Source organism: Musa acuminata, chromosome BXJ3-11 (genome assembly GCF_036884655.1).
Source record: "Musa acuminata AAA Group cultivar baxijiao chromosome BXJ3-11, Cavendish_Baxijiao_AAA, whole genome shotgun sequence".
NCBI classification, from domain to species: domain Eukaryota; kingdom Viridiplantae; phylum Streptophyta; class Magnoliopsida; order Zingiberales; family Musaceae; genus Musa; species Musa acuminata.
Genome location: NC_088359.1, coordinates 25,507,936 through 25,526,126, shown reverse-complemented (window position 1 = coordinate 25,526,126; position 18,191 = coordinate 25,507,936). Strand labels below are relative to the sequence as shown.

The 18,191-nt window shown below is 35.8% G+C and overlaps 1 protein-coding gene across 5 annotated transcripts; it reads right to left on the bottom strand.

Annotated features, from left to right (window-relative positions):
- Positions 1-4,695: 4,695 nt before the first annotated feature.
- LOC103971510 (PTI1-like tyrosine-protein kinase 3) lies at positions 4,696-16,160 on the bottom strand. Of its 5 annotated transcripts, none has more exons than XM_009385536.3 (10): positions 15,950-16,160; positions 14,905-14,958; positions 14,511-14,646; positions 9,921-10,171; positions 9,667-9,793; positions 9,278-9,551; positions 8,136-8,268; positions 5,408-5,494; positions 5,054-5,226; positions 4,696-4,966 (listed from the first exon to the last, which is right to left on the bottom strand). In XM_009385536.3, the coding sequence occupies exons 3-9, from the start codon at positions 14,611-14,613 to the stop codon at positions 5,080-5,082; spliced, it is 1,122 nt and encodes a 373-aa protein (XP_009383811.2). In that variant the 5' UTR covers positions 14,614-14,646; positions 14,905-14,958; positions 15,950-16,160; the 3' UTR covers positions 4,696-4,966; positions 5,054-5,079. The 5 variants fall into 5 exon arrangements, with proteins under 5 accessions (XP_009383811.2, XP_065028982.1, XP_065028980.1 ...); XM_065172910.1 differs by having other exon boundaries at positions 14,511-14,661; positions 15,950-16,101; XM_065172908.1 differs by lacking the exon at positions 15,950-16,160 and adding an exon at positions 15,064-15,079.
- Between the last annotated feature and the right edge of the window lie 2,031 nt (positions 16,161-18,191).

Sequence of the window (18,191 nt, the reverse complement as noted above, 5' to 3'; positions counted from 1 at the left end):
TATATATATATATATATATATATATATATATATATATATATATATTGTGATGTCCATATATCTCTACAATGAGAATCAGAACGTGATGAGATTACAATAATGAGATCGATTTATCTTTAAACACAAACCCTAAATAATCCTAGTCATATGTTACTCAAAAGAGACATCGAGATAACTAGACAGATTGGTGTGCTGTATACCCATCCATATGATGGAGACAGCTGGTCTCATAGCAGCTCATGTGGGAACACTAGGTATACAGTGTAGGTGCTCATTGGAGAATGAGTTCACTGATTGATCCACTCACGAAATGCTAAATGGTTAATGATATCTCATTGTTTGATAAGGATTCTGTTGTCCTAGTGATGTACTTGGTTCTTAGACTTGAGACACTAAGTATATTCTTTATAAGTACTCCACTCTTTGATACTAGACTTATAGGTTTGGAAGTTTCAAATTTAGCACAGCCGGTCATCGGGAGGGACAATCAATCTTACAAGGACTATTGAGTGTTGATAGAGGATCATCTACTCTTGGTGTCATGAGAGAAATATCTCATGTGTTTTTACTCAAACAAATCCATAACTGGTGTTAGTCATAGGTGCCCTACAAGCCAATCACGTGAGTGATGACACGTGTGACTTGATACGTAGTCATTTTGCTTATTATATTTTGGTATTTTATCACTTTATATTGCTTGTTACTTGAATATATTGTGATGTCTATGGATTTGTGCAATGCGAATTAGATCGTGATGAGATCATGATAATGAGACCGATTCGTCTTTAAACACAGATCCTAAATAATCCCGGTCATAGATTACTCAAGAGGGATATCGAGATAACCGGACAGACTAGAGTGTTGTATACCCATCCATATGATGGCTGCAGCTAGTCTCATAGCTGCTCGTGTGGGGACACTAGGGATACAGTACAAGTGCTCATTGGAGAATAGATTCACTGATTGATCCGCTTACGGAATGCTGGATGGTTGATGCTGCCTTATTGTTAGACAACGATTCCGAAGTCTCAGTAGTATATCTGGTCCTTAGACTTGAGACACCAAGAATGTCCTGTATGAGTACTCCACTCTTTGATACCAGACTAATAGGTTTGGAAGTTCTAAATCTAGTACAACCGGTTATTGGGATTGGTAGGCAACCTTACGAGGACTATTGAGTGTCGATAGAGGATCATTCACTCTTGGTGTTATGAGAGAAATATCTATGTGTTTTTGCTCAGACAAATCCCTAGCCAGGGTCAATTGGATTGAGAGAGAAAGAGTTCTTCGGAAGAATCCGATTAGAGCGAGACTCAAGTAGTAACCATATGTGTTTGACAATACTGTACCCGTATATGGTCTCTAGTTGAGGATAGACAGATCCAATGGATTGCATTCCCCTATATCGTTTAAGGATTGTGGCGTAGTGGCCTAGTACGTCTGCAATCGATGAGTCGAGTGAATTATTATAGAGATAATAATTTACTGAGTCAGAATGAGTTTTGATATGTATGACTCATGGCCAGCTCGATATTAGGCCTAGAGGGTCACACACATATGGTAGGCATTGCGATGAGTAGAGGTTTAGATATGAGATATCCGTCGGAGCCTCTATCTTATTGGATATCCAATAAACCCTGAATTATTGGATCCTATGGATGAGATCCAATAAGAACCAATAAGAGATTATTTGACAGAGATCCACTGATATAAGATGCTTGGGTAGTTGGATGGAGATCCAATACCCAATAAAGCTGGATCTATTAGGGTCATATTGATAAGGGACCTCCATAAATAGGAGGGAACTAATGGTTCATAGGCTAAAGCTTTCTGGTTGCCTCTCCTATTCTCCTCCCCCTTTCCACCTCAAAGTAGGCTTGGAGTTTTGAGGAGCGTCGTCACAGCCCTACTGTGTGGATCACCACTAGAGAGGAGGGCGCTTGACCTCCTTTACCCTCTCCTAGAGATCTGCAGAGATTCAGGGATATACGATCTCCCTAGGTAACATAATCTTTTATTTACGTGGTTTTTAAGTTTCATGAATTTTGCGCACCAATCTTCGCACGATGATGAACATATCTTTGGGAATTGGGGATTTTATTTAATGTTTCTCCATTGCGCATGTGATGTCGCCCCCTATATTTCCTAACAACCAGGGTCATTCGGATTGAGAGAGAAATAGTTCTCCGGGAGAATCCGATTAGAGCGAGACTCGAGGAGAAACCGTATGGGTCTGATAGTACCATGCCTGATATATAATATCTAGGATATTAGATGGATGAGGGACTCTAGGTACACGGTAACTAAGGACATATATGTCCAAAGGATTGGATTCCTCTGTATCATTTGGGGTCTATGACGTAATGGCCTAATACGTCCATAGTCGATAAGTCGAATGAATTATTATTGAGATAATAATTCATTAAGCCAAAAGGAGTTCTAACAGGTATGACTCATGGCCAACTCGATATTGGGCCTAGAGAGTCACACACATATGGTAGGCGTTGCAATGAGTAGAGGTTTGAATATGAGATATCTATTGGAGCCCCTATCTTGTTGGATATACAATAAGCCCTTGAATTATTAGATTCTATGACTGAGATCCAATAAGAGCCAATGAGAGATTATTGGATAGAGATATAATCTAAGAGGCTTGGGTAGTTGGATGGAGATCCAATACCCAATAGGGCAAGATCTATTATGGTTAAGTTGACATGGCCCTCTATAAATAGGAGGGAACCAAACACCCATAAGTTAGAGGTTTCTTAGTTATGACCTTATATTCTCATCTCCTCTTCTCCTGCTCTGATAGCAGGCTTAGAGATTTGAGAAGAGTTATCGTAGCCCTATTATGGATCATCGTTAGAGAGGAGGATGCTTGGCCTCCTTCATCCTCTCCTACAGATCTACAGAGATTCAAGGATATACGATCTCCCTAGGTAACGCAACAATCTCACGCGTGGTTTTAAGTTTAACAATTTTTACACACCAATCTTGCACGACGATGAACACCTTTTGAGAATTTGGGGTTTTTGTTTTTCTGTTCTTCCACTGCGCATATGATGTCACCCCTAGATTTCCCTATAAGACTATATATCAGGTATAGTGTGTCAGACCCATATGGTTTCTACTTGAGTCTCGCTCTAATCAGATTCTCCTAGAGAACTCCTTCTCTCTCAATCCGAATGACCCTAGCTAGGGATTTTCCTGAGTAAGAAACATATGATATTTCTCTCATGACACTGAGAGTGGATAATCATCTATCGACACTCAATTGCCCTCGTAAGATTGACTGCCACTCTCGATGACTAGCTATGTTAGATCTGGAACTTCCAAACCTATAAATCTAATATCAAAGAGAGGAATACTCACACAGAACATCTTTATTGTCTCAGTTTAAGGACCGGATACACCACTAGGATGATAGAAACGTTGTCTGACAATGAGGTATCATCAACCATTCAATATTCCGTAAGCAAATCGATCAGTGAACTCATTCTCCAATGAGTACCTACACTATATCCCTAGTGTCCCCACATGAGCAACTATGACCAGCTGTCTCCATCATATAGATGGGTATATAGCACATCAGTCTGTCCAGTTATCTCGTTGTCCGTCTCGAGTTCCTACGATCGAGATTATTTGAGGTTTGTGCTTAAAGGCGAATCGATCTCATTATCGTGATCTCATCACGATCTGATTCCTATTACATATATCCATAAACATCACAATATATGCAACATACAAGATAAAGTGAAAAAATTTTAATAAAAAAAAAAGTGTGTATCATGTCACAAGTGTCATGTCTTATGTGATTGACTTACAAGCACCTAATGATGCCGCTATCCGCCACTATCAATTAGAATATTAAAATTATATTTTTAAAAGATGTCAATATAACTTTTTAAATTTTAAGGATCAAAATTAACCTTTTTTAAATTATATTTCTATCTTAAATATAACTAGATTTTTTACTTTCACCTTCTATACCTTAAATATTATGTGATTTAGAAGATTTGACTATGGAGCACAAGTCATCCCTCACCATCCTTTCAGTCTTCCACTATGTTCATCTCTCCCCCTCCTATGCAAGAATTGAAAACACCACTTTAATTAGGCTTATTCTTCATCGTCAACAGAGAAGTAAAAGCATAATTTTCAGACAAAGATAGCTGGGCCTCCCTGAATCAAGGATATTGTACATCACATCTAATGGACAGATTTTGTAGGGTGGTCAACTGATTCGTCTAAGTATAGATACCGTAAGTTCCAAACTGCATTCACTCAAAATACCATTTTAATCTGATATATATTTTCATCGTCAACATTCACACCATCAAAGAAGTCAAAGAATACCTTTGACATACACAGCCCGATCACCCTGAACGAGGATATTGTACATTATATCTATTAGGGAGATAAAGCAGTGTGGTAATCATCTGATATGTTTGGATTCATTGTCCACATAAGGACCCAACAAAAGCAAAGCACGCATGAAAGAAGGCTTCAAAATATTTGTCATAGCAGATTAGAAGCAGATCACCACAGCCTGCCTTTCTTCCGTGTAACCATCCGTTTGAACCTGTTTGTCCTCAGAAATTTGGCAGCAAAACCCATAAATTATAACATGGCTTCTCCATGGAATGCATCAATGCATATTTGATCATATGCTACCCACAAAATGCGAAGTGTTCATAAACCAACAAACCATGATCATCGATCACCACTAGGGCATCGTATTAGCAAGCCTTTAGGCCAACAAATAGCAAACCAAACAAGCAGTACAAGTAACAAATGTTACAGCTTTTGTAATACTTGGTCATCCCATATTGTCTCTCAGCCATATGTAAACTAGCAACTGAATCACTCAACTATACAGCACAAATCTTCCACAGGAATCTCATAAAAATCAGTAAAGCAAGGCCACAAACTAGAAAAAGGGACCCCAAAGAAGCTGACTGGAGACCTGCATAACAATAAGAAACATAAATTAAGGTTTCCTGACTAGGGAATGATTACACCAAATGAGTATCCTTGCAGAAGATGAACACACCAATTTACTGCAAATCATTCCTTCCTTCAAGCATATAATGTTTCTGAAGGAACGGCCACAGGTGGGGGAACCTGCTTATTTACAAGGAGAGGAGAGAGAGCTTTCATCACGATGCTCATGTTGGGCCTAAACTCAGCTTCATACTGCACACATAGAGCTGCCACTGCTGCCAACTGCAGGAATGAATCAAATCTAAATTTGTCATACTCCAAACATTTAGTGCAAAAGTGACCTATGCCCAATTATTAATTATTCACAACCTAGTGCCATTAACTAACAACTCCCAATTAACCTTATATCCAAACCAGCAAGAAAAAACATTAATGCATATAAGTATATAGACAGGAGAGAGACCTTTGCAACCCCTTTAGACGGATAATCTCCCTTCAATCTCGGATCTATACATTGTTTGACTTTGTCCTCGCTCAATCTTGGAGTCGCCTTAGATGAGGGAAGAGGGAGCACAATTAGAGATGCATCTAAGTATCAATAGATAAGGGATGCTTGCTTTGCATGTCCTAGTGCCAGCATATGTACAAACAAACCCTATGTCAACCACCATCCAAACCAGTGCAACATTCATTAGTGTAACAAAGTCATGGGACAGCAAATCAGCTTAAGCACTATGGTCTCCAATTTTGATGGAACACTGGTTGTGTGGCATGAAACGCCTCACAAAAATTAGCCTGCTTGCCTACAAACATGCAAGAAACACTGCATACACAAAGTTGTGTCATCCATATGACTAACTTGGGACGTGGCATTGGGACATTTATATACTGTGTGTGCATGATCAATAAGTAAAAAATATCATCCATAAAAAATTGTGAGTGGTGATGTAAGCAAAAGTTGTTTAAGCCAGGCCTATCACCCCTATAGTGCCTCATCCAAGGGTTAAGGAGGCATATTACAAGAATGACTGCTCTCTATTTAAGTGTTTTTCTATTAAAAAACATGATGTTTCAAAACCTTGAGATTTCAAAGAAACATTTCATTCTTACAAAAGAGTTAGCTCTCATGTCATGATGACCTTTCTAAATCACCTGCTTTAGTAGCTCTATTCTACATAGCATATTTGCTTTAATACTAAGAAACCATATAAAACCATTTACCTTTAGAATTACATGAGACCATAAGGATGATTTATAACCTCAACCATTAGACCTCTATCACATGATCAAAATGACTGTTGATAGTCAATTGGATGAACATGAGAAGGTGGTTGAGGAAACCAAAATTAATTAGGAACTTATTGTTGAGGATTGGGCATGTTAAATCTAGGTTTGTGTCAATTATCATTATATTCTCAATTTAACTAAAATAACTGTATATAATTTTTCTAAGTTATTATGACTTAAATTAAAAGTAATTTTTTTATTAGATGATTTTGCGTGTAAACTATTTGGCCAAATTCATTTAGCCAAAGTTATATGTCACAAGTCATATCTAGATTAGGAAGCTCGGTATGTAATATGGGGTAGAAAAAACCTCCATGGATCAACCAATGAGGATGTAAAACTTGGAATATACAATAACAATCTAACATGTCACAAACACAAAGAAACAAACTGCCTAATAAGGTTCATCACATTATAAATGAGGTGGATCTTAAATGTCAGCCACATCAGCTACCAGATCTTCATTGAATACTAAGATAAAACAGTGCCCTCAACAATGTGATACGAACAATAGCAGCCAGGTGCTTATGGGAATTCAATGCTGTAAAAGGAGACATTTTGCACTGGTAACAAGACCTGATCTTTCTCCCTCTGGGCATAGGTTTCATACTTTTTTAAAATCCTGTCTCAAACTCTGTTCTGATTTGAGGGGACCCCATTGGGCACATTCTTGGCATCTCATTTTCTTTAGGGATATCATTTTAGGGCATTTCTCATCCTCTTTGGAACACCCCAGTTCAGTCCACCTTGGCACCTCAAATTTGAACCAATTCAGTTCATCTCAACTCGGAGAGATATGCTACCCTACAGTCTGTTGCATCTCTTCTCTTAGCAATACAACTCAGCAAGACGATACATATTGACCTCATTAAAATGTGTCAATAATTTCTGTTCTTCATTCAAGTTGTTTATAAGATTTAGGAATCTTATTTCTGTCACATATATCTAATTTGATTAGTCACCATAGATATCTTCAAGTTATTTTTAGAATACAATAATTCTTCCATAATTTGTATTTTGTTATTTGTCAATTAGGCTAAGAAAGATACATATTTATGAAAAAATATTGGTGAATTTTGAATGTGATAGTAGATCCCATGCCTAACTTCTCTCTCTTGTATATCTGCAATGACTAATTGGAGTTCCTAACTATTCAGGATTGGTTGCATAAATTTCTTCCCACTATGGAGCTGTCTTAAAGGCAAAATCACTGGTAAACTCAAGGAGCATCATACAAAAGCAATACTGAGTGAATCATCAAAAAAGAACTTCAAAAGTTTTCCACTCCAAAAGAAGAGCTTGCTCAAACTTCAAAAGAGTTCTTGGTATATGCTTTGATGATTTATTGACTTCTCTAAAATGGCTACCAATATACTAGAAGAACTAGAAGTTCCTGCCTGATGCAGTAGGGATATTCAGGTGAGAACAAAAGAAACTAAATGTAGGTAGTTGCAACTCAAAATTGCTAAAAATTCTGAGAAAATAACACTAAAGCATGAGATAACAAATTTGATCAGTAACTGTCCAGTGACCCAGGATCCGTACAAATTGTACAAGGATCTAGATTTAGTTATTTAAGATGGTGAACATGAATAATTTGAGATCTTATTGACTATTTTAGTTCTGTAGCCATGTCTTATGGTAGATGCAATATTCCAAGTTGGACGGAGTCAAACCAATTCATGTGAAATAGAGACAGGAAATAATTTTTCACTCAACAACCTCCTTTGTTAATTTATTCTTTTTTTCATGCAATCTATCTGTATGGATGTGGATGGGGTCTAACCAATAAGCTCCTTTTCATTGTTTTTCATATAAGCTCTTTTCTTACACTTGAGCATAAGACTATCCATAAATGGACTGAATATATGCTCTGAAGTCTCAACCACATGGTAAAAGCTTACCCAAGTAACCAGACTCTGCTGTCCTCTGGGCATTGTATGATCAACAGGTTTCCTGCCAGTCAGCAGCTCTAAAAGAACAACCCCAAAGCTATATACATCACTCTTTTGTGTCAGTTGGCCCGTCATAGCATACCTGCATAATATTGCACAGATAATTCTGAGGGAGAAGTGGAGATGACACAGTTTTCTACAATATCAAGAATACAACTGAATTTCTGTATTAATTTACTTTGGTGGCTATGTTTTGCCGTTCTAGATCTGTCTACCAACAACAGAACTTATTGCATTTGCTATCTGAAAAAATTGGAAAAAAAAAAAAGAAGCATTTTCTTGTAGTAATAATCAGTATTTCATAATGGTCACTGCAAAATGAAAAAAAGAACAAAGACAAGCTAGTCTAGTGCTTCCACAAAGTTCAATCTTTTGAGGGTGTTCCTTTTGAGTTGTCAACTACTACATCTAAAATGAACTAGATGGAGGAAATAAAAATCAGAGAGCACAATTGCACTCTCATGCATAGCTATCCGTTAATCATCTCTCCATCATGGAGGAATTAAAAATCAAGGTTGTTTCTTAAACATCTCTGCCACAACTTATTCAGGTACTGCATCTAATTACATATCTAAGAAATCACAAGTATCCTCTCTTTCTCAGCAACCATCCAAAAGGATTGAACAAACATGATCAAGTGGTTATCCATAACAAAACCAATCCACCATGGTGGTAGCAACCTGTCAAATTTTCCTATCGAACGCGGATGTCTCTCTGAATTCCTTCTTTAGGTGGAAGCAACCAATCAAAAGTTCCACTTGAACTCAGATATCCTTCTAAAGTCTTCTTTTACTAACGGAGTCATGCATGATTCAAAAGTCTGTAGCAATAATAAGAAAGACATTCATGAAACCATCATCTTCATAGTTTCAGATGCTTGATGATAAAAAGAACAGCAAATGTGCACACAACAGCCTCATTAGAAACCAGCATTTGCCAGATTTAAATCAGTAGGACATAATTACTGTTATAAAAGGAGTAAACCTAGATTACTGAGACTATATACACAACTATAGTTAAAATGATTAAACCAGTTTTGATCTATAGTTACATAGAAAACAACTGCAGAGAGTATCCAGGCAAGTAATTACTCTGGTGCATGATAACCAAAAGTTCCCAAGACTCGAGTAGAATGAAGACGAGCAGCCATATCGGGAGCCTGATTTGAAAGGTTAAAATCTGCAATTTTTGCTCTAAAATCCTCGAACAGAAGGACATTACTTGATCTAATATCGCGATGTACTATAGATGGCCGGACCTTCTCATGAAGATATTCTAGCCCCTTTGCTGCATCAACAGCTATTCTCACACGTTGCATCCAGTCCAGCACTGGACCAGGTTGTGCACCTTGAACTCCCTTTCTGCCTGTGGTTTTAAAATACATTGGATTCTCAGACTCATATAAAAGACCAGCCCAGATAATATAAAGAAGGTACCGAAAAAGAATCAGTCTTAAGAAAGTGGCAGACACATTACATACCATGCAAAACATCATGTAAAGAGCCCATTGTTGCAAATTCATAACCCAACAAGCGCATATTTCCTTCTACACAATAACCCAGAATTTCAACAAAGTTTTCATGTTTCAACCGCGATACCATAGAGACCTAATGTGAGAAAAAAAGTGTGTGGTTAATAATCTGATTCATCACTGATTATTTAACAGACATCTAAGTGTCAACCTGCACGTCCAAATTAGTTAAAAAAAATATTTATTGAATGTGCATAAAAAACCTGAGTCAAAAATTCAGTGGAGTTGTCCTCTGATGAAGTATCAAGTTTCTTTACAGCAATCTGTTTACCATTGTTTAGAACTGCAAAGTACACCCTTCCATATGATCCTTCACCAACCAAAGACTTTGAACCAAAATTGTCAGTCGTCTCTTTCAATTCCTCTAAAGACAGTGCAGGCACCTCAATAGGAGGTGGTGCCTTTGCAGTTTCACTTTTGGGAGCAGCAGAATACTTCGAACCTCTGTGTGGTCCTGGAGCAATAGAAGGAAAAAAAGAACTCAGATGATGATAAAGCTATAGCAGACTGAAAAATAGCAAAATATCAAAAAATGCAGCACTAGAAGCAGCCCAAGTTTAGTATAGCACCATCTTTCCAGAATACTCTGATGCTGCATCTAAAGTAACTTAGCATAAAGAGAGAAACAAGTGAATAGCATATCACGTGGGAGGCTATGAACTTAGTTATCTGAATTATGAGAACGACAAGCAGGTAATTGAAATTTTTAATCCCAGTGACCACAAGAATTGATAGAAAATACAAGGTCAGGAATTCTAGATGATACACTACAAGAAGCATGCAGAGGGAACATTGCCAACTCAGTCAATAAATGGCCTAGAGGCATAATGTAAATTATAATATTCCTACTAAGCCACTCAAGGTTCACCATACCACCCGATACAGTCCAATTAGATCCAAATTATTGTCTTATTATGAATAATTATGGTTGATTAGTGCATTTGTCTTAATATTAGAGCCAACTTTGCTTAATCACAGCTAGAAAAGGTTATTAGTGTGATTCTATTTAGTTTATGCACAATTAGGGTCATTCCCTTATTTTTAGGGCCAATTCAGGGGTAATTAGGCCTAATCACAGCATGTTAAGGGTGATTAGTTGTCACTCTTCAAAAGATATACTCAATTAGGTCAATTATCTTACTTTTAAGGTAAATTTGGGGTAATTAGGCCTAATAACATCTTCCTAACATAATGATTAGTATGTTTCATTAGGGTCAATAGCTAATTTTTAGGTCCAATTTGGGGGTAATTAGGCCTTATTACAACTTGTAATTAGTTGTTTCATTATAAATTTAGTTTTTGTTTAAAGTTCATTTCTTGTATTCAGTATGAGTAAAGTGCAATTAGATGATGGTATTATCATTTTTCGTACCTTAAGACTCAATTAAGATTCTTCTCATGTATTTATTTAATATGATGATCAATTCTAATTAGAGTCAATTGGTGTTATTTTGTTACTTTATGGTTAATTTAGGGTAATTAGGTCTAATCATGTGTTTCTCTTAAGTTTAAGCACAATTAGGGTCATTAGCTAATTTTTAAGTCCAATTTAGGGTAATTAGACCTAATTACAGCCTATCATTAGTTGTTTCATTATGAATTTGGTTTTTCTTTAAAGTTTATTTCTTGTATTTAACATGAATAAAGTGTACTTAGATTATTCTATTATCATTTTTCATACCTTAAGACCCAATTAGGCTTCTTCTTATGTATTTATATATGATTAATGTTTAATTAGAGTCAATTAGTGTTATTTTGTTACTTTTAAACCACTTTGAGGTAATTAGGTCCAATCACATCTTCCTAATATATGATTAGTGTTTTTTTCTTAAGTTTTTATAGGCCCAACTTGGGGTAATTAAGACTAATTACACTTATATAAGTTATTTTATTATGAATTTAATATTTCATTAAAGTTCACTTCTTGTATTTAATATTATGATTATAGTCTAATGACTCTAATAAGAGTCAATGTTATTTTGTTACTTTAGACCAAATTAGGGTCCTTACTCGAGTGATCATGCATAATCACAAGTTCACGACTTGCTAATCGATAAATCTTCATAGTAAAATGACCCTGAAACAACAATTGGGTGATAAGGGTTAGGACCATGCTCGTAGTTTGAAGAATAGTCATCATTGCCAATGTATCTATTGTGACTGCATCAGTTCGGGTGGAGGAATAACTCATTTCAAGCAACATTTAGCTGGTGGGTATCCCTATCTCACAAAGTACACCAAGGTTTCACTCGAGGTCGGAAGACATTTCCAATAAACCGACAAAAGTTTATACAACTCAAAAGTAGGCCAAACAACATAAACAATATAGGTGGGCTACACAAGAATTGATATACGATCCATATGAGGAATCCTTTTGACCTCTATTTCTACAATGAAGATTCTTAACCAACGTTAGAATGGGCCGATGCAATAGCGAACCTAGGAGATCCTTTGCTTGATGAGACAAGAGACCCCATACCCATCTCGTTTTATAAATGACTATATAGAAGAAGAGGAACAACATCCTAAGAGAAACATCCCCTTAGTCAGAAATGGCGACCAAACAACCTCGAGTCAGCCTAGTCACGATCATAGCACCCAACAATCATAATCGTTAGCTCAAAGTCCGAAGGCAAAGGGGACCATACAACCTCCTAAGAGAAACATCCCCTTAGTTAGAAATGGCGACCAAACAACCTCGAGTCAGTCTAGTTACGATCATAGCACTCAACAATCATAGTTGTTAGCCTAAAGTCCAAAGGCAAAGGGGAAAATAGTAGCATTAATCGAACCCTTGGAAAGAATTGACAAGCAATAATTTCAGTTTGATGATGAGACACCTCCATCATAGTAGTGCTTCAAGCAATCCGTAGAGATAATGACGATGTCAACGACAATGCCTCGACCAACAATGGCATCGACAACGTTGACAACAGTGTCAATGATTCCGTTTACTCAGCCTCAGGGTGGAGCATGGACAGAGGAGCATCATTTTACGTATACTATCCAAGATACAGATCACAAAACTCAAGGATCCACCCATAGCGTATAGGATGTAAATAGAAGATGTGATGTGATGGCGCCTCTATGATGTAAAGATAGGAGCTCGTCATATTTGTAGTCGGAGGATCCTATGGCCAATAGAAGCACGATAATAGTTGGTCTTTTTTTTTCCAAGACTGATTGTTCTTATGATATAAAGCAATAGGTCAATGGCGACAGTAGAAGTTCCAGTGTACTCCAACCTTCCCACCTTATCTATCATAGTCGTACTTGCCTCAAGAGGCTCATCGAACACATATCGTTTATGATGATCAGGTAACAACTATTATCATGTTGATGCATCAACGATATACCGTTTACTAGTAAATTATGTCATGGGAGAAGCTTCAAAATTAGGTTCGACAAAAGTATCATATTGATATACAAATTATAGGATTAAGGATCCCAATCCACCAATTGTGGAGTTCCACTGTTCATTTTTGTGGTAGAAGCAGGTACGTGCAAGTTGTTTTTGCTTATTGCTTAATTTGATGAAATCATGAAATTATAAAGTAACAAATTTACTTAATTTATTACTTACTTTAATTAAAATTACATTAAATTAGGATTAAAGGGGTTTAATTAAAATTACTTAATTTTTATTTTTAGGTATTTTCAGCCATTTTATGACAATTTTCATGAAAACCAGGTATATGTACCAATGTACCCACATATGGTACGCAGGTACCGATCAATAAGTATCGGTTCAGGCCAGAATCAGCACCTCCGTCAGCACGAGATGATGAACCTTGATGCCACTAGTTCTTACCCAAGCATGGTTTCAAACTTTGGCCAGTACCAATCAGGGTTTACTAAAGCCATCACCTCTTTGGTTGAAAAAATCTGATGCTATCTTCAAGTAATTCACCTTAAAAATTAATTTATAAGCAGAAGGAGCAAACTGATCTACTAAAGATCTACCAACTAATTTTCAATTCAAAGATAAATCCAGATCTAATTAAAAGATCAAGAAGCTCATACTCAGCTATGAAAACATGATCTAAAGCTCAAGTCTGAAACATAGTGTGATCTATATATAAGCAAGTCAATTTAGATGAAAACTAGTTTGCTCGAATTTATGAATTTGTGACACATATCTGGTTTTGAGAATCAATAGTCTCAGTAGGTCGAATGTTTGGTGTTATTGTCTTAGACTGTCTAATAGGGCACACACTGATAAGTTTACTTGCCTGTTGCAAGCATTATATAAGAACTTATATTTTATAAGCTTGAGCAAACATCCAAGTTACATACCAAAAGATGGTAGCCACCTGAATATCTTTCCTTATTGTATTTAAAGTTTGAACTATATAAGTGAAAGAGACTGTTTGCTGCAGTTTACAAGATAAAGGATTGGGTAGGAAGAAAGAGCCACCCCTTATGAAAAGATAAACTATATAAGATTTTTTTATGAAAAGAAAACATGAAGAGCCACCCCTTCTGGATACACAAACTTATAATTTTCTGTATCTTCTATTGCTTGTTGACTCTGAACAAGCTTCTGTATTTTCATCCTTCAAAACCAAATCAATGTTATTCTTCATCCTCCTAATACAAATTGTCAGAAACCAAGAAGTGGAGCTTAGAGCTCAAAAAGGACCCCAATTCCGAAGGATAATAGAGACCCTAAAACTGTCCCTCTCTCTTTTACTCAAGCAAATCAACATACCGTATGCAGTAGAATATACATATCAAATTAAATAAAAGAATTAAAAAGATCTAATATGTGAACAGAAGTGCAAACAACATACCATCTGTATCATTTGTAGGGCTCTTCTTGTATTCATTCTCATAAGCATGATAAGACTCATCCAAATGACAAGAACAGCACAGCCAACGTCTCATATGACCCATCTTCTGATAGCCTCTTCTACGTAGAACATGTACCTTAACATAACAAAGCTATATGCTTATCATAAATGTAAGTTATATGCTTTGTTAACAATGGAGATGCTTAGTAAACCATGGTGCTGAGACCATATCAAGTAAAAAAATTGTCCTTCAATGCAGAAAAAGGACAAAAATTGAGAAGAGGTCTCGGAACAAACATCTGTAGTTAATATACATCGAAAACAAGTAAACCACTGGATTACTACATGTAAAACAAATTCGAAAAGATATTAGTTTCAAGTACAAGTGTTCTACCTACAGATACATTAGCCGCATTACCATGTCCAGATTGATAAATAACAGAAACATCTGCACATTAGAAAAGCACATTATTCAACCTTGATTTGTGCTACAAAAGAACTAATAGTAGAACAAGATAAGCCACTGCAATACGATCCTATCGATGAAACAAACCAGCTAACATGCCATGTCATTAACAAGCATATGACCAGTTACAATGAGCACCCAGTCTCCTACTTGATTCTGATAACAGCCATTTGTCAGGGAAACAGAAGCGTGCCATTGCTCTAGGGATAGAGGAAATGGGGTCAAGAACCAAGTGAATACACCAAAACCAACCTAATTCTTTTCAAATGGCAAGGACAGGATGTTGCATAAGGAAAACGAAAGGGCCTCAATTTTCAGATGACAATCATAACATGTGTCCCCCCCCCCCCCCACATCAAACACGAGGAGCGCAACAACCAAAATCGGAGAACACACACACACACACAGAAAGAGAGAGAGAGAGTACAGAAAACAATGGTGAAATTGCAATCAATCGCTTTCAAAACAATTATGGCTTACACACGCAGAGTACAGAAAACAATGGTGAAATTGCAATCAATCGCTTTCAAAACAATTATGGCTTACACGAATAACGTTCCGTGTTGGACTTCAGCAACCAACCAGAATCCAACTGAAACCCATGCTGAAATCCTCCAATAAAGGGGGGAAAATCAGCCAGATCCAGGAAAACGAAAATAAACATCAAAAGGTATCGACTTGCCGACCCGAACGCTGAAGCAACCCAATGAAAAGACCGAAACAACGGGAATTTGGCAAGTAGGACAGAAACGAACGCCGCTAAATCCGCACAAACTCGTCCCGCTTTGCCACGATATTCCCAAAGCTCGAATCGCCCGCAACCGGCGACTTAACGAGAACGAAAGGAGAAAATTTCGAGCAGAAAAACCGGCTGGGTACAAAGAATTCGCGCATGCCGGGATCGGCACGACCAGATGAAAGAATAGACAGAAAGAGAGCAAGAGATCAGGGAACAAAAGAAGGGCTCTCTCACCTGAATTCCGGGAGCTGAAGGGGAGGAGGAAGCCCGTCTCCGCCCCTAGGGTTAGGGTTTTCGAGAGATGTGGGAAGAAAGAAACGAAGAGATGGAGAGAGGAGGGCGAGTGGCGGAGGAGCCGAACTTATACCCGCGAAGGAAGGCCGGAGCAGCACGCTCAACCTTTCGTCGCAAAAATTTATACGTATTCTCCCAAAGTTGGGTTTTTCGAATTTATCGTTAAAAAAATTTGGAATTTGAATTTTTCACCTTTCATTCCCCTCTTCTTTAATAGAATTATAGTATTTTTTTAATGGAGTTATAATATAAAATATTGCAACTTCATTGAAATATATTGCAATAGGATATTTTCATTTTTTTTCATACAAAATGATTTTAAATATAAAAAGGTTTTTATAAAATATTTAGATGTAAATTTAAGATAATAATTTTTTTTGATAAATAAAATAAATATTATAAGAATTTTAAAAATTAAAGGCCTGGATTTAAGGTTGTATAAAAAAAAAAAAAAAAGTTTTCATCCTTTTATTTTGGAATATATCAAAAGACTCTTAAATTTCATTCAAGATCGTATAACAACTCTTAAAGAATATGTTTTATGAAACCTTAATAGATAATAAGATTAATAATTAATAGTTTTTAGACTTTGAATTAAAGCTCTACCGTTTTAGTTTAGTAATAAAAATTATTATCATCTCATTAAAAAAACATTGTAACTCAGTCGATTGAACCAAAAACACTATGATCTGATTCAAAAACTCTATGATATATCGATTGGATCGGTTTGATTGATTTCTGAAAAAAGATTTTTTAATATTTTGAAAATAAGGGGTGCTATTCGAAATAAAAATAAAAACTTGAGATTTTACTCAAAAAATCATCTTAAAAATTTTGAAATCAACATATAGTTTGACATATATGTATACATATAATTTTTAAAAAATAATATCTTATTTTAGTCGTGTCCTTATTTTCGTAATGCTAAAATAGGATCCTTATTTTGTTGAAGAAAGAGAGAAAATTTTCAAAACTAAAAAAATACCTAAAGATCAATAAGTTGAAAGGCATATTAGAAAGTTGACATAAGATTAACATGATTCGATAAATTTTGAAAAGAATAAATAAATTTCTCATTACGTGGGATTAATTACAAGGTTACAAGTTATTCTCACTTAAGTACGACTCCCTTTTAAAACCTCTTATATAAAGCTCATTATCTCTACAAGCAAGTATTTAACTTTTTTTTTTTTTACTAAAACTGTAAGACTCGACATATATTTATAGGAACAAAACCCTAATTCAAAGTTTTAATTTAATTATGACTTTGCCAACTAATTTAAATACAATTACAACTTTTAAAAATATTTATCAATATAATAATCTTCACCATGATAATTATTTTTTTACTTTATACCTCATAGTGAAATATTTTTTTGAGGAATTCAACATAACTAACTACATAAAAGTCATACACTTATTCCAATAAGCCCGCCAATGCTTCATTGTAATTAGAATTGAATTAGTGACACTACTTAATTCTAGAGATAAACCTCAAATCTCATCGTCTTACCACTAGTAAAAAATTTTCCCTCGTAATTATTTATATACCGAAAACCATGAATAGTAATAAAGCTCGCTAGCATGTAATTTATTTTTAGTCATTTGATGTCTTTATTTTCCCTTACAATTTGCATACTTAAAACCATGAATATTATGAACGAACCTCACCGTAATATATACTTAGCATCCTTGACACAAGTAATTTATTTTTAGCCCTTTAAGGTTTTTATTATACATTTTTCGAGATAATACAACTATTGATGCAATGTTCTTTTCATTGAAACTATCCAATCCTAAGTAACTTTTATAACTTCACCTTTAGCATTATAGTTATAATCCTAGAAATCTAAAACATTCAAAAAATATTAAATTCTTCTATATCTTTAGAACATAAGTTATATCCTCCAAAATACCGCTTCATCAATCATTTTGATCTTTACTTTACCAACACCTATGACCTCTACCATAAAGTCATCACTCAAACTCAGGTTACTAGTCATATTGTGATTCAGTAAATTAAAATAATCCTTCTAAGAATAAACATGAGTAACACAAGTAGAATCTAAAAATTAATTCTTCTAGAAAGATACATCATTATATTTGAAAATTGTAAGATCTCTATCACCATCTATCACAAGAGATCATTTGTTGACTTCTTCTTCCTAATTTTTTTCTCAGA